The sequence below is a fragment of the Gadus macrocephalus genome, chromosome 16 (assembly GCF_031168955.1).
Source record: "Gadus macrocephalus chromosome 16, ASM3116895v1".
Classification (NCBI taxonomy): domain Eukaryota; kingdom Metazoa; phylum Chordata; class Actinopteri; order Gadiformes; family Gadidae; genus Gadus; species Gadus macrocephalus.
In genome coordinates, this window is record NC_082397.1 from 22,053,129 (window position 1) to 22,074,120 (window position 20,992).

General features: G+C 44.2%; 3 protein-coding genes across 8 annotated transcripts; 1 reads left to right on the forward strand and 2 right to left on the reverse strand.

Moving 5' to 3' along the window:
- Window positions 1-1,592: 1,592 nt before the first annotated feature.
- Window positions 1,593-7,435, reverse strand: LOC132474351 (proteasome subunit alpha type-6-like). 3 transcript variants are annotated; one of them, XM_060074977.1, is made up of 8 exons: window positions 7,415-7,435; window positions 7,139-7,275; window positions 6,771-6,865; window positions 6,232-6,313; window positions 4,767-4,922; window positions 2,805-2,983; window positions 2,225-2,319; window positions 1,593-1,809 (listed from the first exon to the last, which is right to left on the reverse strand). In XM_060074977.1, the coding sequence occupies exons 2-8, from the start codon at window positions 7,212-7,214 to the stop codon at window positions 1,752-1,754; spliced, it is 741 nt and encodes a 246-aa protein (XP_059930960.1). In that variant the 5' UTR covers window positions 7,215-7,275; window positions 7,415-7,435; the 3' UTR covers window positions 1,593-1,751. The 3 variants fall into 3 exon arrangements, with proteins under 3 accessions (XP_059930960.1, XP_059930961.1, XP_059930962.1); XM_060074978.1 differs by lacking the exon at window positions 7,415-7,435 and adding an exon at window positions 7,360-7,404; XM_060074979.1 differs by lacking the exon at window positions 7,415-7,435 and having other exon boundaries at window positions 7,139-7,398.
- A 289-nt stretch (window positions 7,436-7,724) lies between these two features.
- On the forward strand, window positions 7,725-15,564 carry LOC132474733 (inositol-tetrakisphosphate 1-kinase-like). Of its 4 annotated transcripts, none has more exons than XM_060075589.1 (10): window positions 7,725-7,908; window positions 8,099-8,123; window positions 8,822-8,944; window positions 10,240-10,357; window positions 10,990-11,091; window positions 11,732-11,772; window positions 12,004-12,169; window positions 12,726-12,793; window positions 13,602-13,764; window positions 13,973-15,564. In XM_060075589.1, the coding sequence occupies exons 1-10, from the start codon at window positions 7,823-7,825 to the stop codon at window positions 14,071-14,073; spliced, it is 993 nt and encodes a 330-aa protein (XP_059931572.1). In that variant the 5' UTR covers window positions 7,725-7,822; the 3' UTR covers window positions 14,074-15,564. The 4 variants fall into 4 exon arrangements, with proteins under 4 accessions (XP_059931572.1, XP_059931573.1, XP_059931574.1 ...); XM_060075590.1 differs by having other exon boundaries at window positions 7,808-7,904; window positions 8,099-8,128; XM_060075591.1 differs by having other exon boundaries at window positions 7,813-7,904.
- Window positions 14,383-20,190, reverse strand: LOC132474731 (ABC transporter F family member 4-like). Its single transcript, XM_060075587.1, has 6 exons — window positions 20,030-20,190; window positions 18,219-18,259; window positions 18,038-18,107; window positions 17,802-17,867; window positions 16,282-17,435; window positions 14,383-16,160 (listed from the first exon to the last, which is right to left on the reverse strand). Exons 1-6 carry the CDS (start codon window positions 20,073-20,075, stop codon window positions 16,092-16,094), a joined length of 1,446 nt encoding a protein of 481 aa, XP_059931570.1. The 5' UTR covers window positions 20,076-20,190; the 3' UTR covers window positions 14,383-16,091.
- Window positions 20,191-20,992: the final 802 nt, after the last annotated feature.

Genomic DNA, 20,992 nt, shown 5'->3' on the forward strand with positions numbered 1-20,992 from the left:
TAAATAAAACAACAAAGATGCAACAAAGAACAGTGTTTCCTTTCAGTCCACTATATTTCTGTCGTACTGTGTGGTTGACTGATTGTGTGAGTGTCCGTTGCCTGTGTCTGTGCGAGCTTGATGGATCGGGGACGGGCAGGTCCGACACAGGTATCAGATAAATACTTCTGCTAAAATATATGGATCTTCAGAAAGAAATGTTCAAATAAATAGATACCGTACTATGAAGTGAGAAGTTGCTGCGGTATTTCCGTTTAAACCAACGACCACTAGCAGAATGTTCCAACACTGCCATCTATTGGAGCTAAAACGGAAATACAATTATCTGCTCTTTCCTACATTATCAATTGCTTATGTCATGTTGATCAAAATGTATTGTAATGGGTCTCTATTGAATAGTCTCACCCCTACAACATTTAGTTATTAGTTCATTGCATAAGTCTGTACATGCAAAATGGTTGAACAAGTTGTCATAATATGTCAGGCATATTTCTATACATTTCCATTAGACTTTTTTTCTAAATCTGTCCTGAATTGGTATATTGCTACCAGGTGAATCTTGACTTTGGTGGATCTCCTGAACCAATTTACTGGCAAGTATATATATAGCTGGAGCACAACACAATGTTACATTGTCTGACAATGGAAGGACAAGGAATTGGACAGGGTCAACAGCCAGAGAGAAGAAGTTGAGGAAGAGGAGTGAGGCTGGCTGAGAATTTGTGGCCCAACAGACAGGAACGTCAGGAGGTGTAGGAAGACTGCACTGTAATTCCTACAGCAATGCATGCACAGTTTACCCTAAGGAGATTTTCCTATGTTCACATTTCTAGCAATGACATGGTCTGTCAACAAATTACAGTACAAACAGTCAAAGTGTAAATGTGAATCTTGTCCAGTCTCTTGCAATCAATCTCCCACATACACTAAGGTGTAACTTACAATTTACAATAATTGTCTTCAAAACTTTAGCCATAGTTTACATCAGAACATTCCTCCAGAGTACACTGTTATATTGACAACATGACTAATCAATTTGACTGTCTTATCCGTACACAATGACACAAGGACTTGACATTGTGATGGCACTGACTGTTCATTGACAGATATTTACTTTTGAGAAACAAACTAAGGATTTTGAGCAAGAGACTGGCTTTTGCTATTTGTACGAATTGTTTTGAGAAATGCACTTACTGTTTTGCAAATTTAAATTCTGATCTGAGAAATGTACCAAAGCGACAGAGAAAAACTAATAACACGGAAATGCAAGTTTGATGCCCTCGATTTCAGACAGTTCACAAAGACAAAAGGGATATCTTAAAGAAGCTTGCAGCCAAGATCAACAGGAAATCTACCCTATTTGTCACTCATCGTTTCAGCTCCGGTCCATCTAAATAATTAGTAATAATTAATAATAATTATTAGACATCATGATTCAGACATTATACAAAATGCACGAGGCTTTCATTGATTTGCAATGATAATTAAATACTCTATGATCCCAGTTGGTTCATTACTAAAAGATAACTTGTTTTATTTATGGAATGAAAAAAAAAAAATGGAAATCAAACAAAATCCCCACCGAACGCAGATATTTCATTACAAACTTTATTCAGCAATGATGTATGTATGGTTGAAGGTCCCCCTGGGATGAAGGCATGAAGGAAACTGTGAGGGGGTCTAGATGGAGCACACGATATGAAACGACCTATAGCTAGAGTGGCGTCCCAGAGGTCCTGCTGTGCTGCGGTCTACTCCCGCTCCGCTATGGCCACCAGGTGAGTCTCGATCTCAGACTCAGACAGGGTCCTGTCAGGGGACAACATAACAGGTTCTGTGTGTTGAAGCCATGGGCCTTGATTCACCTCACCACCATCTTTCTATGAACACTGGCTAGCTCCTTTAATCTTTAAAATGGTCTTTAAGTTCCACATGTTGCTATAATCAGAGTGAAATATATTATAAATAAACGCACATGCATAGTCAACAAACATCAAACATAAACTTGATGTTGTTTTGTCAGACAAGTCGGAGCTCTGAAATTCCAACCTGTAATTCCAAGTTTGACAGTTAATTTCCTTTTTAACAAGTCAGAGCGTGTTTATTAGAGCTCTATATTCTTTATCAGAACCAAGATGGAGCCAAGATGGCGGCTTGGTGAATAAGGCACATTGTATAGAAGCATTGATGGCATTCTAAAAGTTCAGAGACTGCTTCAGGTTACCTGAACTTAATGTGTTCTTTGCTGACCAGGCCCACCTCCAAGTCAGTGGCCTTGAAGTCAGTGGAGAGGACAGAGGACAGGCAGGAGATACACAGCTGAGGAAGGAGAGACGTTGAGGGCGTATATTGACTGGAATTTACCCTCAGAAGTAAATGACAGGCCACTGTTGTCCCATGTTTGGGCCAAAGGGATACATTTTAGCAAGTATTTAACAAATATTTATTCTAATCATTGAAAGGCCCTTATCTTACCACCAGGTTTGAGTGGGATTAAAGACAGAATATGCCCAGCCTGGTGACATAATGACATCAAGTGGATGTATGCTGGATACATCAACCAGCCTACCCAGTGGCCTGTAGCAATTTGTTGTCTTGTCTGTCCATCATATACTGTATCTGGGATGAAACTTACATTTGTGATGTTATTATGTCACAGGGCAAGTCAGAAAATAATTAGGAGTCATTGCATTCATATTGTGCTTTTCAAGGCACTCAAAGCCCTTTAAATAGTGAGTGAGATTGTGTGAGGGGGGGTTATCATACCTCATACCCCTGACTACCAGCGGACCATCACTACACACCTGAATGGTTCTGTCTTGGCTCAGCTGGGGCTTCTTCTTCAGCTTCTTCTCCAGGTAGCCGTTGGCCTCCACGTGCTTGGGCCCCACCGCGATGCCCCTGAAACCACAGTAGTAGCCCGCCGGGTCCACCTTGTACAGCACCGGGCCTTGCTGGGGGTCCATGGACACCAGCATCATGCCTGGGGGGAGGGGAGTAGGAGAGAGGGGCAGGGGGATAGAGAGACAGAGAGAGAGAGAAGGGGCAAGGCATAGAGAGAGGTGGAGAAGGAAGGAGAGAGCACCTTTCAAAGTGAAACACTGGTATATTAGCATTGGTAATACTTTACAATGAGGGAAGATTGATAACCATTAATTAACATTAGTTAATGCAGAAATCAACATTAACTAATAAGAGTTAACATATGATCTAGTCATCATCTACAAATGGTAATGGGTGTTTACTTATAGTGTTCATGCTAACTAAGTTAATGGTGTTTTTGATAGCTCAATTATTCATTTATACAATATTTAATAGTGTTAGAGTTAGACTAACCCATTAACCGCATTAAAAACCCTAACTCCTATTCCAATTAGGGGTAGGAATCTCTTGGCACCTCACGATTCTATTCGATTCCGATTATGAGGTCAACGATTCGACTCTGATTATCGATGCATCTCGATGCAACAATTTTTTTTATGTACATTCCAAGCGGGATTTTCAAAAATATATATATACAACTGGGTTTGCTACTCAGAGTTTGCTAATCACTTCCTACTTTTGTGATGATCATTAAAGACAACAACAGATGAATTAACTTATCTAATATTTCATAAGAGAGAAAGCTTTTGTCACAAATATGACTTATGAACAATGCAATAATCAATGCAGCTTGCATTATAACACAATATGGAAGCATGCAAAAAATAGTTTTCAGTTTTATTTTCCTTCTAATCTTTCTTTTCTATGTCATTAAAGGAAAAGCTGCTCTTGAATTAGAAGGAGTTCTTGTGTCTGCCTGTGAGTTTGCACGCATGCTATGCGTAGGCTGAATCGCAATCGTGTCAAGACAAATCAGATTGGCCAATACACACTGAAGATAAATTCAATGATTTTAAAATGACAAAAATTATCCCTCTCTGGTGAACAGCATGTTGCAGCAGGCAAATATATTTTTTTTTCAAATTATATATTTTTTTAATTCCGATTATTAATTTATCTGCATCGAGACAGAATCGTTCTAGCGAGAATCGCGATGCATCGAAGAATCGATTCTTTTTCCCACCCCTAATTCCAATGCTAGATAATAATGCCTAATACTGCATCAACTAAGGTTAATTAATGGTTCATTAATGTACACTTATTTTAAAGTTGTAATTTTACTTCATAACATTTGTTTACATTAAAAAAGGAAACCTCTAATCATGTAGGATACATTAACATTGGACAAAGGGGCAGACTTTGTGAGGGACAGCATACAAATAACTATCATTCTGAACCCAACAGTCTTACAAATCCGACAAGCTCAAATCTGTGTGAGGGGCTTTACACTTTCTTTTGCTTTTTGGCTTTGAGCTGTAGACGTGCATTTGTCCCGACTGGAAAGCAACTGAAACCCCCACAAACTGGCTGACCATCCATTAGAAGGGACTAAACAAACTCAAAGTTCAGAAAGGCTATATGTAGGTAGATTATGATGTAATGGCTTCGACTGGGCAAAAACACATGAAACCAGAGTACACTCCCGCTATAAACTCCGGGATCAGAGACTAACCCGACAGCCAGGGGGCTACGGATCAGCTAGGCTAGGCTAAACCGACAGCCTAGGCTGTCGGGTTAGCCTAGCCTACCTGATCCTTAGCCTAGCCAGGCTAAGGATCTGAAACACGAAGGAATGATTAAAACCGTGTTGTGTGGTGGTCCGACAGTCGACGCAACGGTAGAAAACAGCGTTCTGGGGGAGGGCAGGGGGTCAGGGAACTCACAGCATCCCAGGGGCCTCATCTCGGCGTTCTGCGTGTACACCTGGCAGATGTCAGCCATGCGTCGACACAGGACGTCGGCGTTGATCTCGTAGCCAAACTTGTACTTCCACTCCCCTGCCTCCACGCGGGCGCGGTGCACCTGGGAACGGCTGTCCGCTGGGGGGGGGAGACACAGATGAGCCTCTTTGTCCTTACCACATGATCCAACCAATGAATGGATGTGCAGAGTTGACCTAGACTCTGCATAGCCACCCCTCTCCCATCCCTGCTACTTACTCAGGCCCTGTCCACACGAAGCCGAAACGGGCGAAACCGTTCCGGTTTCGATCTATCCGGTTTCGGAGTATCTCCGTAAAGATAAGCTTAAGTTAAGCGAAACCGGGTAGATCTGTAGAAACGCTGTAGTACACATGCCAGGCCCATAAGGGGCGCTGCTTCTGCTACAGAAATCCAGAAGAAAATTAAATAAGATGAAGAGGCGAGCATGCGCATAAAGGCTGCCCCCCGAACCACTAACAACACAAACAAACAGTCAGTCAACAGTCTCAATAAATAATGGCTTAGCAACGCAACAAGGGACATGATCTGCCGCAGAACGATTACAAGCCTGTAGTCCGCCATCATCTTTGTTGTTGTGAGTTCTGAGACTCCGCGGGCTTAACAGTCATTGGCTAGAGGGTCGAGGGGTGGGGCGATGACGTCATGGTTTACGGTTTCAGTCGGTTTCAGGCGTCCCCACGAATCCAAAACGAAACCGGGTAGATTTGAAACCACCTCCGAGGGTGGTTTCAGAAGTTTACGGTTTCGGTCAGCGGATTCGCCGGCTTCGTGTGGACGGAAGGCCGAACCGTACAAGACCTTTGCGGTTTCGCCATGAAATTGGCTTCGTGTGGACGGGGCCTTAGTAGTGTAGTTGGGTAGCATCTTATCCTAGCTATCTTTGTTGCATACAGGGAATGATTTAACCTAGCGATTGTTGGTGTTTGGCACTTGGTTGAATGAACATCCTTATTGTACCTACTGCGATACATTGTTTCGCCTTCTTCTGACAAATGTACGTCGCTTTGGATAGAAGCGTCTCCTAATTGCCCTAAATGTAAATGGGTGGTTTGCTCTCACAATAACAGCATGTCAGGTACAAGTACTAAGGTACAAAGACTAATATAAGGGAGACTATGAGAAAGGCCACAAGCATCTTTAAATTAATGCATGTGTGCGAGTGTGCAGGATTTATTGTGACTATGTGACAGCACATAACCCTGAATGTTTCATTTTTATTGAAACTATACTTAGCGACATTTAGGAGTAAAGCCTGCAGCTACATTCATAAGTAGCCGCAGATACTTGTACGCAAGTATGAGCGTCATGCTTTTTGGTAAAAACATACACATGACTCAGGCCTCACTGCATGTGTTTTGCAAACTTAGTACAAGTGCAGTGCATGTTGCGGTGAAGCGTGGTTTACCGCCGTGGCCCGTCATCACACAGCCGATGCGCGCGGTCAGCTTGAACATGTTGGTCATGGTGGACGCGTCCAGCAGCTTGTCCTGCAGCGGAGAAGCCATCCAGCACATTGACCGTTTCACAGTCATACAGATTCTCGTTATGAATGATTCCTGGTGCCCATGACTGCCCACAGTAGCGCACTATGAGGTCACTGCGATGGCAGCGATGATGAGGATAATGAATGATATAGTTTGGAATTGTGAGGATTTATACATATTGCTTCATTCAGTCAGCATTTTTTGGGGGGTGTATGGGTATCGATGACTCATGAAGTCAGCAGAATCTTGGCGTCACAACGCAGTCAGGCTTCACTTCCAAACAAGCTTTAAATTTGACGTGTGTGTGTGTGTGTGTGTGTGTGTGTGTGTGTGTGTGTGTGTGTGTGTGTGTGTGTGTGTGTGTGTGTGTGTGTGTGTGTGTGTGTGTGTGTGTGTGTGTGTGTGTGTGTGTGTGTGGTGTCTGTGGGTGTCTCTGCGCTTGTGTGTGCCAATATCTTACCGGTACTTTTTTCTGTGTGACCACCACAGCACAGTCTTCACCCCGGACTCCAACCGTAGTTAAACCACTCTGGGTGATGGCTTTGAATGCATATTCTATAACACAACCACACACACACACACACACACACACACACACACACACACACACACACACACACACAAACACTGAATTTAATAGTATGACAGTATGAATGAATTGATGAATGAATTGACTTTAGTAGTGCTCCATTGGCAATTGTAGAATAGCGCTATACAGGTGTGTACTGGCCATCACATCCACTCGGGTTTTCCAATGGTAGCCTACAAACTTTGAAAATATGTAGTATAATCAAGATGGGTCTTTGGCAAATTCTAGAAACGTCTCACCGACTTGGTAGAGGCGACCATCGGGCGAAAAGATGGTGATGTGTCTGTCGAAGCCGGGGTTGGAACCGCGAGACATTTTTCCTGCTTCTGAGGACGGCGGCGGCCTTGGACGCTCCCGCTTGTCGAACTGCGCGTACCTGTGGATATTACACAATCAACACACTGTACGATCACGTTAATCGTTTCAACTTTCTAAGTGGAAAAATCGCTAAATGAATTACTTCGAATAGCAGCAACGTTGTTCAACTTTCGAAACCAAGCATTTTCATTACTTACTTTACTTTCAGTTTCTGTTTTTAAGTGAATCCGAGGATGGGCGCAGCCAATCGGAGAGCAGCAATAGGGAAGTCGCGTCACGTCATTGGTCAGATGACACCTGACTTTCACAAAACTGTAAAGTGCAGCCTTCACGCAGGCCATACTGCGTCTCATAGCTGGGATTTGGGGCAACAGGGGGATGGATCATGTTTTTTTCTTTCCCCCCCTCTACACGCCCCACTAGTCCTGTGTCGTTCCTCGCTGCTTGAGAAATAGAGAGAAGAGAGAGAGAGAGAGAGAGAGAGAGAGAGAGAGAGAGAGAGAGAGAGAGAGAGAGAGAGAGAGAGAGAGAGAGAGAGAGAGAGAGAGAGAGAGAGAGAGAGAGAGGAGAGGAGAGATCAGCATCCACCTGTCTCTGTAGGTCTAATGTCAGGCCGCAGTAGAGTAGGCTTTTGTCTCAGCGACAATAAACGGAAGAGAATGAACCTTGCAGCTTTTTCTGAGATGTGTGCGTAAGTTTTGCTCTTAATTTTATTTTACTCCTTAATGGGAAATCTTTCGGATTTGTTTAAATCATTTTGGCATGCTGCCTTACCTTAGTGTTGCACCTTTTTGAATTAAACCTACTCCAGTCAGTGAAAGTTTAATTGAATGGTCATTCATGGTTAATATAATATGATGTGTAAATCTGATTTTCTGCAGGGGCCACGGGGTCAAGGTGGTGGAGGTAGGGTGAGGATTTTTACCATTTTGTTTATTTAAAAAACAAAACCGGATGTTACTGATTAATAGTTAAGATGAACAAAATTAACATAAGGCTACTTTGTTGTGCGTGGGATTGTTTGCAAAAATGGTTGTGACAAATAATGTTAATATATTAAACATCTAATCATCATCATTCAGTAAATATTGTAAATATAACGTGTGTGCAGATTCAGTAAGTTCAGGAAATCTCAAAAAGCATACACACACGCACGCGCCCTCACACACACACACACACACACACACACACACACACACACACTCACACACACACACGGATGTCATTTACAGGTGTCACATTGTCAGAGTGTGTCACAACCACCTGCAGCCACCACCCACAAACCAGGAGTCACCTACTGGTCATCGCTTATCGAACCTTGACATGCTGAAGTGATCGAGTCATTCATAATGCAGATCTTAATCCTCAATTATAAATCACTATTTTTGAACAGAATTAATAGGGCAAATTAATTAGGAAGACCTACATGAATAAAATTATATTTCTTGTTTTTTATTAGGTGTTTTTTACAAGAAAACGTATTGCTATGAAACACATTGCAGCAAATTGAACATTATACCACATTTCCAAAAGAATAACAATATAACGTGTCCATGCAGTACCACGATTAACCTCTTGGTGATAAAAGCCGCGTGTTTTTACAGATTGATCTCGGCCAGCCGCTGGCCCCCCAGGGGCCCTTTGACGTCATCGTCCACAAGCTGTCTGACGTCATCGTGGAGTCCGAGCACGACCAACAATCTAAGCACCTCCTTGCCAACTTCCAGGTCTGACCACTGTTTAAAAAATAATAATTTGAAGGTGAACCAATGGAGAGCACTTCCGAAACAAAATGTGTTCTCCAAACAATGTGTCTGAAAACAAATTAATCTCAGAAGACTTGAATATGATCCACCAACAGTAACACAGTAATATTCCTAGTCCTTCTACCACATCCTTTGGTTTTCACACTTACCTTAACCCCACTGGTTGAATGTACAAAAAATATTAACATTTAACCAGTGTGAACAGGAATCAGAGAGAAGTCGAATAGCAGATAATTAGGGAGTATTAGGTGTCGATGAGGCAGATTATACAAGAGTGAAGGACAAGTGACGCCTAAGAATGTATCAGAGGTAAGAAGCAATGCCAGCATATGACGCGTAATGTGCATAAGTGACCAGGATTAATGAGCTTGGCAAAAAAACGAGTCACTAAACTCACAACTCACTACTGTCTCTCTCTCACACGTCTCCCTCATGGTCTCTCTCTCACAATCGCCCCCCCACTGTCTCTCTCTCACACTTTCACCCTCACTGTCTCCCTCTCACACATGCTCCCTAACTGTCTCTCTCTCTCACTCGCCCCCTCACTGTATCTCTCTCACACTCTCTCCTAAACTGTCTCTCTCTCACACTAGCTGCTTGGTGAGATACGTGTAAATCCTTTCATTCTCCTGCTATTCTCCTGATTGACCGTATGTGTGCACATTGCACAACATATCCTGACGTTTTTACCCTGAAACCCTGAAAAAATACTACCCCTGAGGTAGGAGGAAATGTACCGTCAATTATATTATGTGGAAATGAGGCATAGAAAGTCTGTATTTCTCCAAAAATATATAAATATACATATCACAGCTGCATGCTTATATAGATTTTTTTAATTTTTATTATCATTTACAACCAATTCAGACTTATTTACAATAGCCTTCCCAGATCCCTCCCTGCCGTCAATGCAAGTTAAAAACGCAGTCATTCGGTTACGCAGTCATTTGCCATGCCTTTCTTCTTTGTTGTTTCTTCTATTTGTCTCTAACTCAATCTTTCATGTTTCGGATGTTGTGGATGCAACAGAATATTATACAGAATATCTATGAATATCAAATGTTCAACTATAAAAGTACTTTAAAAAGTAAAATGTGCGATATTATAAAAAAATGATCTTGTATAAACAGATAAGTTAAAGATTCTCTCTCTCTCTCTCTCTCTCTCTCTCTCTCTCTCTCTCTCTCTCTCTCTCTCTCTCTCTCTCTCTCTCTCTCTCTCTCTCTCTCTCTCTCTCTCTCTCTCTCTTTGTGTAGAGCTACGTGTTGGCCCATCCCGGTACCGTTCTCCTTGACCCGCTGCCTGCCATGACTCGGCTCCTAGACCGCTTCGCATCCTACCGGATCATGAGCAATCTGCACAACTCCCTCAAAGGTGTGCAGAGCACACAACACACACTCAATTGACAATTCTTCATTAAGCACTTCTACAGTTTCTTACTCTTCGGTCATTTAGATTAAGATGGTAAGAATTAGACTTCCCGTAAACTTAATTAATTCTACATTCATGTATTAATGTAGTAGGGGCATAACCATTGGGCCTACATATTTAATAAGATACGGTTGTGGCCTCTGACACCAACCAAATTATTATGGGATTAGAATCCTGTTGTAATTCAAACCTGATAAAAAATACTGTAAATCTGTGTTTGAAAACTTGACACCTTGTAACAAAGGTTTTTTGCAACATTGAAAAAATAGATTATATCCTGCAAACATTATTTTGTGTTCTATTTTTCCTTTCCACAAAAAAGTGCTGAAAATGAAAACCTTGATCCTGGAGGCAGTACCATTTTGCTTTCTTTTTGCATTTTGTTACTCTGACGGACAGTCCAATCACATGTGACGTTGACCAGGCTGTGCAGGATTGACAGAGCTCTGCCAATAGACCTCTGAAGAACAAGTCCCGCCTTCGAGGGGACTTCAATTCATCTCACATCACATGTGTCTTCATTTTGTGTGTGACGGTGTGTTTCTGTGTTGAATGTGTGTTGTGGTTCCTGTCAGACTGGCGTATATGCAGCCCGCCGTACCTGGCCATCCACAGCTCCGGGGACTTGGCCTCCGTACAGACGGCCATGGAGGAGCAGGGCCTGAGCTTCCCTCTCAGTCAGTAGGACCCATCGCACCGTGAAGAACCACACCACCAAAACATGAATGTCCTAGGATGGGGAACACCTCAAAAGTCAATTTAAGGAGGAAGCAATCGCCTAAATCAAACCTTAAAGGGGAGATATTATGCTTATTCGACTTTTCCCTTTGCTTTAGACTGTTGATGTATGTTTAAATAGATTACGCCTTCTAAACTAGGAAAATCTAAATCCGAGCCAGGGGGATTATTCGCGCCCCACAGAATGCCCCTCAATAAGTGAAACAAATAAAGCCTGATAGGCCTGGGTTAGCGGGTGCAATAACCCATGTTTCACCTGAATCATGGGCTATTGATTCACCTGAAACAAGGGCTATGGTTTCAACTGAATCATGGGCTATTGTTTCACCTGAAACATGGGTTATTGTTTCACCTGAAACATGGGTTATTGTTTCACCTGAAACATGGGTTATTGTTTCACCTGAAACATGGGTTGGTTGGTGTCAGAGGCCACAACCGTATCTGAACCGTATCTGAAACATGGGTTATTGCACCCGCTTGTTCTGATTGGTGCAAAATAGTACCAGGTCTTTTCCTATTGCTTTAGTGTGCGCTTGCCCTTTAATATTACTAATTATAATACCTTTGTTTTTCCTCCAGTCTGTAAAACCAGAGTGGCCCATGGCTCGCTGTCCCACGAGGTCAGTCCGTGTTAACGTCAATATACATGTTGTGTTTAAATTGATCTTATCATTTGAAATGCATGTGTCCTCGTCTCCACGTCTTTCATTCTTTTGTGTGTTTATTTTTCATCTACCATTATGGAATGTAGGGTTTGGAGCTACATCTCTGTTGTGTTGATTCACCGATAGATGAATGACTTCAGGGTTTATGAGTTCATCCACTCACTCATGCTGTTGCGGTCGTCCCAGATGTGTCTGATCTTCAGCGCGGGCGGCCTGCCTGACGTCCGCCCCCCCTGCGTGCTGCAGAGCTTCGTGAGCCACGGCGCCGTGCTGCACAAGGTGTTCGTGGTGGGGGACCGACACTTCTGTGTTGAGAGACCCTCGCTCAAGAACTTCCCCTCTGGACCCTGCGGTCAGTCGTCACGCCCCCTCTAGTCCCAGGGGTAGATGTACAATACCGTTCAAAAGCTCGGGGTCACTTAGATATGTTCTTATTTTTTAAAGAATTTTTCTCTTTAATGAAGACAACATTAAATTAATCAGAAATACAGTCTAGACATTATGAATGTGGTAAATGTCTATTTTAGCTGGAAACGGCAGATTTTTTATGGAATATCTAGGTGTAGGCCTACAGAGGCCCCTTTCCAGCAACCGTCACTCCTGTGTTCTAATGGTAGGCCTACATTGTTTAGCTAATCGGGTAAAAGGCTAATTGATTATTAGAAAACCCCTTGTGCAATTATGTTAGCACAGCTGAAAACTGTTGAATCAAAGTGTGAGTTTTCATGGAAAACAAGAAATTGTCTGGGTGATACCAAACATTAGGAGGACGGTAGTGTATTCCTGACGCCCCAACCCCCGGGAAGCAAATGAGGGGCGCGCGTCAGCGAGATTCCAGTCAGCTGACGCCTCAATGTCATGTGTTGATTCTAGTCTTGGTTCTTCCTTTATTCATCGGGGATTAACAGACAGGAAGACCATCTTCTTCAACAGCCACGAGGTCTCCAAGCCAGAGTCCAGCTCCCACCTCACAGCGGTCAGTATTGAGAACACAATAGTGATGTAGGCTATTACTATCCTATCAAATATCATATATTCACCACGCTACTGTGTGAAATCCCTCAAATCCTTCCTAAAAAATAATTTATATTCTCTTGCATTTAAAGGCACCCAGTGCAACTTTATGTAAACATTCAATGAAAAATAAACATTCAATTTCTAGTCTTTTTTACACGTAGTAAGTTTCAATAACTCCATACCATTACATATCGACATTCAAGAAGCAAAGATGAGACGTCGTTGTGTGGTGAGAACTGATAGAAAATCGTAAACAACAACAATCGCCGGTGGGGAGAAGCCATTTTTCCATTGACTGGAAGCCTGCTTTATTTATTGTAGGTTACAAAAAATAAAGAAAATGGCGGCATTGTTGTTGTTATCGATTTTGTATCAGTTCTCACCACACAACGACGTCTCATCTTTGCTGCTTAAATGTCGGTATGTAATGGTATGGAGTTATTGAAACTTACTACGTGTAAAAAAGACTAGAAATTGAATGTTTATTTTTAAGCCTCGAAAGTTGCACTGGGTGCCTTTAACTCCATATACGTTTTTTTTTCATTATTTTCTAGTGTTCTTTTATATATTTTTTATTTTTTATAACTAGATAGTTGAATTGTACAGCACTTTGGTCAACTGTTGTTGTTTTTCAAGGGCTCTAAAATAAACATGAACTAAAAAAATAGACGAAAAGTACACCACTCAATGACATTGTTCCTGGGCTGAATGCCCCTCACAAGACAATGGCAAAAATCATTTGAGCGTTAAGCAATTGTCGTCCCCAGCTGGACGAGCAGACGCCCTGCCTACCGCCCCCCAGCTCAGAGGCCATGGCGGCGCTGGTCCAAGAGCTACGGGTCCAGCTGGGCATGGCTCTGTTCGGCGTGGACGTCATCATTGACATACGCACACACACGCTCACCGCCATCGACATCAACATCTTCCCCGGTAGGTTCAACAAGACACACACACGCACGCACGCACGCACGCACGCACGCACGCACGCACGCACGCACGCACACACACACACACACACACACACACACACACACACACACACACACACACACACACACACACACACACACACACACACACACACACACACACACACACACACACACACACACAGTGACTCTTCCTTGTTTTTCTTCAGGCTATGAGGGGGTCCCCCAGTTTTTCCCCTCCCTTCTGGACCACATCAAGAAAGTATTGGACCAGCGGTCCGGTGCAAGTGGTTTCCAACAGAACACCTGAATCTCTTAAAGGGCCAAAGGGGTAGCCTATGTGTGGCAAAACAGTTTAGTCCTGCTGCTGTCTGCACGGGGAGCTCACTGGTGTGGCCTCACCTGGCACCAATTAGAGCTTATCAATAACCTTGAATAGGTTATTCCGATCAACTGTGTGACTGTCCTCTCTATGTACACACATTCCTAACGGAGGGAACACAATCAAGTCCCAGACACAAGTCGCCTCTCACCTTTACCCTTAATGTGTTAACAGAACTAAAGAATACAAATTGGTTTAGTAGATTTTTTACCACAGCTTACAGATGATACAAAGAAGTAATTCACAATTTGTATTTATTAACAATTAGCATAGAGGAATAGACAACAGGCACAAAATACAGCACTCACATTGGCCAGTGATATTGCAATGTTTTTTTTTTATTGTTTTCTTCATTTTTTTAAATGTCCTCTATGCCCTCATCCCATCCACTCAACATTTCCTTTGCAGTATTTTGTTGCTGGTTTGTGAAAATATTTGAAACAGTTTTGCAGATTTGTGTGGAAAAAAACATACATGTTACATTTATTCGAGTAGTTCTTAGGTTTATCCCGAATTAACAAATATCTGATGATCTTTGGAAGAGGAATAGTAAAATGCGTTGTAACTGATTAACCATGTATTAATACAAGCCGCAAAGTAACTTTTCTGTGTTCAATACACAAATGTGTATTGTACACTAATCTTGTATATATTGACTTGTAATCTTTTATAGAAAATATATTATATTTAGAACCATATGATGCATTGTGATTACATATTAAAACACACCAAAGATTTGTTGTGATGTATTTGGCTGATTATTGCATTCACATGTCAATACATCTTATTGCAGACAGTAATGTGGCCCTCCAATGCTATTTCCTGTGCAAAGTGAATTCCCAACAAATGTCCACCTGGGGGCACTGTTGCTACTTATTTACATTTGACCTTGGCTTAGACAGGCAACAATGCTCCGAGCTTTACATAAAGGGATACCCACACACATGGTGATGTAACAGTCATCGCTGCAATTTGCCAATGTTTCCGTTATCATTATTAAATGACAAAAAATGGCTTCAGTGTCTCCCCTACTTCTCTGGTGCTCCGTGGCTTGTTCATATAAAGAGTGCAAAGCTAGCTGAGAACCTGAAGTGACACCTTGCAACCTTATTAAGCTCTTTGCGCATGACGTCCAGGCATTTGAACGCCATTAGGTTGATGCAATTTCCCATCAGCCTTTTGAATCTACGAGGTCACGTTGACCAGCTGACGCTCTCTCTCTGTGTCATCGCTGATCGTCCGAAACAGTCTGGTTTAAACAGTGCATGGGCCAGATAAAACACAACCCTCAACTTCAATTGGAACAAAACAGGGAGAGATATTGTTCAATCGATTAACATTGTTCAAAACGACATAAATAGGGCTACACATTGCTTACGTTAACAGTCAGAACAGCAAAACTAGTTAACACGCAGTTTTCCATTATTGCACAAAAAGATATATTCAAAGTAGATGTATATGTATACACACACATACATATACCTATATACATATATTTGTATCTATATATGTACATTAAATGTCGGAGAAAAAGTCCCAAAATTGTATAATAGCCATACTACATTATAGTAATGTCCCAAGATAATGTTTTAAACATGGCAATTCAAAATCAAAGTGCTAAATGCTTTGCATCCATGTTGTAACCAGCACAGATGTACTGAAACTTTATCACTTCTGTCTTCAGATTGTCATAAAATCATTATTACTATTTATTTTCTACCGACACTTAACCCATACAGAATCCTAAAGGATCACGTCTGTGAGGCATTGTGAACGCTGACATGGAACAAGAACATCTGTGGCAAATTAACGTGTACCTGTGTGTGTGTGTGTGTGTGTGTGTGTGTGTGTGTGTGTGTGTGTGTGTGTGTGTGTGTGTGTGTGTGTGTGTGTGTGTGTGTGTGTGTGTGTGTGTGTGTGTGTGTGTGTGTGCGTGTATGTGTTTCTTATCCTCTACGAAGCTGCCTCAGCTCCGCGGCGACTCTGCGCAGCTCGACTTCTATCTCCAGCAGCTCCTGCAAACATGTATAATTGAATGCATGAAGGTGCACAGACACACACACACATAAACACACACACACACACACACACACACACATGCAAACAATCATACTCACACACAGTTGTGCAACTTACCTCTGCGTCGTCTTCTTTGGCATCGCCGTCGTCTTTTTCGTCTCTATCTTCCTCCTCCTCTTCCCCCTGGTCCTCTCGGACATACTCATCCTCACCTCCTTCCTCGTCTTCCTCCTCCCGCTCGTCTTCTTCGCCCTCGTAGTGTTCCCACTCAAACTGCCGCGTGGCCTCGTCGCTCGCCTTCTCCATCACCCTCTTTTTCGGGGGATCCTTCTCCTCCTCCACCTCCCCCCCCGCCTCTTTCTTCACCACCACTTCAACGTTGGGCTTTTTCTCCTCCACCTTGTCACTCTTCTCCTCCTCCTCTTCTCTCTCCTCCTCCTTCTTCTCTACCTTGTCCTCTGCCTCCTCCTCCTTGTCTTTCGTCTCCTCCTTCTCCTCCTTAAGCTCCGACTGCATCTCCGACTGCGCCTCCGTCTTCCTCACCTCCTCCTTCACGGTGGCGCCCTCCTCCTCCTCCTTGCCCTCCTCCTCCTGCACCGTCTTCATCTTGTGCAGGAGCTCGTCCAGCTCCTCCTGCTTCTCCCGCCGCTCCTTCTCCTGCTCCGCCTTGCTCCGGCTGTCCTGCTGCCGGAGGAGCAGCTCCTTCATCTCCCGCTCCACCTTCTCCTTCTCCACCTCCAGGAGCTCCGCCTCCGTCTTCCGGCGCTCGCCCCCCTCCCCCGCCTCCTTCTCCTCCTTCCCTTTCTCCTTGCCCATGCTCTCCTTGGAGCCCAGGCCCTCTTGCGCCTCCTTCTTCTTCTCGGCCGCCTCGTAGCGTTTCTTCTTCAGCTCCCTGAGCAGGTCCTGGAGCTCCCCATCGCTGCGCTTCCCTCCGTCCCTCCTCCTCCCGATCTCCTCCGCCAGTAGCTCCTCCAGCTCCCTAGCGCGCTCCTCGTCCCCCGCCTTATGGCCCTCCTCCTCCGCCATCTCTCTCCCTTCCTTTGTCTGATCTCTTTCAGCCTCGTCCTCCTTTTCCTCGTCCTTCTCTTTTCCGTGTTTGTGGTATTTGCTCAATCGTCTTGGCTCCTCTTCCTCCTCCTCCTGGTCCTCCTCCTCCTCCTGGTCCTCCTCCTCCTCCTGGTCCCTCTCGTCGTCGCTCTCGTCGTCGGCCGGGTTGTACCCGTAGCCCTTCCTCTCCCTCTCCCTCTCGGTCTCTCTCTCCCGTTCACTCTCTGGCAATTACACAGAACCCTCATTAGCGGTGTTTGTGTAAGTGCTTATGTACGTGTGTTTGTGTGAGTGTATGTGTTTGTGTGTGTTGGTGTGTATGTGTGAGTGTGTGAGTGAGTGAGTGTGTGTGTGTGTGTGGGTGTCTCATGTTACCGAAATAATGACCTCCATGACCCTGACTCCATTGTAAATCCATGCTTGCCCTGAATAGAGTGTCAGAGTCGTAGTCATTGAACCAATTCAATAAAGTAATGGTCCATACCGACTAAATGAGGCTGTGTGAGAGAGCGTGTGCCGTGCGTGTGTGAGCATGTGCGCGTGTGAGAGTGCGTGTGCGTGTGTGTGAGTGTGTGCTTGTGTGCGTGTACCCTCATCCGCCAGGTCCTGTAGCTCTCGGAGCAGACCATGGTGCCTCTGCATCTCATTCAGTTCTTCTACGCAGCAAACAACACAGAGACAACCCAGCATCACTGGACTTAAAGAACAACAACAGCTGGCGTCATAGGGTCAAAAGGGGGGGGGGGGGGGGGGGGGGGGGTACTATTCATGCTTATCTGTCGGGTGGTTGCTATGGTGACCGGGGGCATGGGGTGTTGTTGGGTACCTGCGAGTCCAGTAGCACAGCGCCGGTCAGCCCCGGCTCCGTTCAGCGTCTCCTGGACTATACATTCCATCTGGGGGGCACACGCACACACGATTCCATGATCACCCATATAACTAAAAATCCAATCAATACATTTGACCAAAAGATACTCTGACCAACAGTTCAAAAGTGTTTTTCTGACCTTCAGATTGTTTAGGGGCAGGGCGGCTGGACGACTTCCCACTGGGACACAAACGGGGAGGAGAGAGAGAGAGAGAGAGAAAACACATTGTATGTATTCCTGTATGGTATTTATGTGACATTACTACAGCGAAAGACGCACTGTAATTGATTCCCTGTGACGGACCTCAAGCGTCTGTCTGTCTGACTGTCTGTCTGAATAAACATTGAGTCATTTGGGTCTGAGTGAGTGACTTCACTTAGGTGTTTCTAATAAGGAGTTAAGCAGCACAGAAAAGAGGCTTACCCGACTCTCTCTCTATATATATACATCCCGGGAGAGAGAGAGAGAGAGAGAGAGAGAGAGAGAGAGAGAGAGAGAGAGAGAGAGAGAGAGAGAGAGAGAGAGAGAGAGAGAGAGAGAGAGAGAGAGAGAGAGAGAGAGAGGAGAGAGAGAGAGAGAGAGAGAGAGAGAGATGATGATGTTTACCACACAGGACATCCACAATGAGGTTACTTTCTAACCGGAACTAAATCAGTCTCCAGATCCCTGTTGATAAGCCACACTTATTGCTGGTAACATCAGTGACTAACATATAACACCGTTACCGTGCACTATAGTAAAGATGTAAACCAATATCAAAACTCTCTGTGATTGAGAAACATGGTTTTAAACTCAGTCACATGTGCTTGCCACTGTTGTTAGCTCATCTGTGCAATGACAGACTGACCAGTGTTGAAGTGTTGATGATAGATTATTGATCACCCAGTCAGTGATGAAACTCCACAAAAAATGTGACAACTGGATCTGGGTTGCGTCAGAGTTGGTGTGTGTGTGTAGTGTGTGTGTGTGTGTGTGTGTGTGTGTGTGTGTGTGTGTGTGTGTGTGTGTGTGTGTGTGTGTGTGTGTGTGTGTGTGTGTTTGTTAGACCTCGTGTGACCCTATAGGAGGCATAAACCGACACATATACGTGTATATGTGTTTTCGTTTTTCACAGCCTTTTATACTCCATATTCTACCATTCAACTTCTTATTGTTTCTCATAAAGGAAATTAATATAGTACCCCTCTCTGTCGATTGCAACAACATTGATTATTGTTGAAGTGCTATAGTTCAGAGTTCGTCGGACCACCTTTAGGCCGTATAGCCACATCGAATGACAGAACATTCTGGACAGCTGAACTGGTCTTGCAGATATAAAAAGGTCAAGTCGAATAAGATAAGCTAGATCGGGCTTAATATTTTAATTCTTTTTGAATTGGTAGGCTATTGTTAAGGTTTTAAGATCACCACACAAACACTGCTCAATCGCTCTGATATGTTTAATAAATATAAGTTGAATGGGCTTATTCAGTTATATATTTTATTACAACCGAATAAAAAAACACTCGTCTGACTGTATGTGTTTCTAACCACCCATAGGCGCCTACCTCGACATAAGTGGAAAACAAACATTATAATCTTCTTTGGTTTCCACCTGCGCACATCAAACACGTTGTTTAATGGGAGCACGCGTACGTCGGGAGCACGCGTGCACCTGCAGTAACGCTACTGGCGTTCATCTGTGTTTACAAATTCCATTCGTCTGGTTAATGCATCACGGGTATGCATATTATACCCGTAATGCATTCGCTCAGAAAAAGGAAATAGCCTACAATGCCGGGTAAGGAATTCCATGTCAGGGATTTCTTTATAGGCACCATTAAATGATCGATGATACAAGGCGCCTTCAATGCAAAACACAACTGGGATTAAAATATTTTTTGGGATTGCAGATCTGGCCTACATGCAATGACCAAATCGTTCATTATTCATAAAAGAGAAATACTTACCCCCGACAGCAGCCCAGAGCGCCACTGCGAATATCAAAAGGCCCATTGCATGCGAGTAGGTATGGCCCCGCCGACGATAACCTTGAAATAACGGGATCGCTCCTTCCCGCACAGAGCCGCGCGAAGCCGGTCGACACTCCCCCCCGCCCCCAGCGAGATGGAGCCGAAGAGCGGCGCGTGCACGTGCGTCTGAAGCCAATCCCCGCGAGATGGAGCCGAGGAGCGCAGCGTGCGCGAGCGTCTGTCAGGTGATCGACAACGGGATCAATGCGAGCCCTTCTTTAATAGGTCCATGTGCGAGCCGCGTCCGCCCGCGCTCCAGATAAAGTGATAGTATCCGGAATCGAAGCCATCACCGACACATTATTATAGTTGAGCTGGTTCGTTTTACAGAGTTTTATGTGCTTTGTAAGCAGTGGCGGACTCAGGGGGGGGGGGGCTCACTGGTTGAAAAAGCGCGCTAAAGTGCCCTTCAAGAGTGTCGAAAACGAGAGGAAATGCCTTATTGGCTGCCCTTTTCACGTACAAAACATGATTAGGTGCCCTTTAGGGTGCTCCTTCATACAATAAATTATGATGATGTGCCCTCTAGAACAAGAAAATTCAATGACGTGCCTTAATGAGTGCCCTCAGTGGCGTAACAAGGCAACGACGGGCCCGTATGCAGGATGTTCAAGGCGGCCCCCCCCCCCCCCCCCGGGGGGCTTTGTTACGATTGTTGAGGGGGGGGGGGGGGGTACGGGCCCGTACGCGCCCGCATACCCTGCTTACCGATAGTTACGCCACTGAGTGCCCTTATAGTCCCCTTCTGCCCGTCTGGTGCCCTTTTGGTGCCCCCTTTAGTACCCTGATAGTGCCCTTCTGCCCGTCTGGTGCCCTTCTAGTGGCCTGATAGTCCCGTTCTGCCCGTCTGGTCCTTTTAGTGCCCTGATGCCCTTCTGGTACCCTGATAGTGCCCTTCTG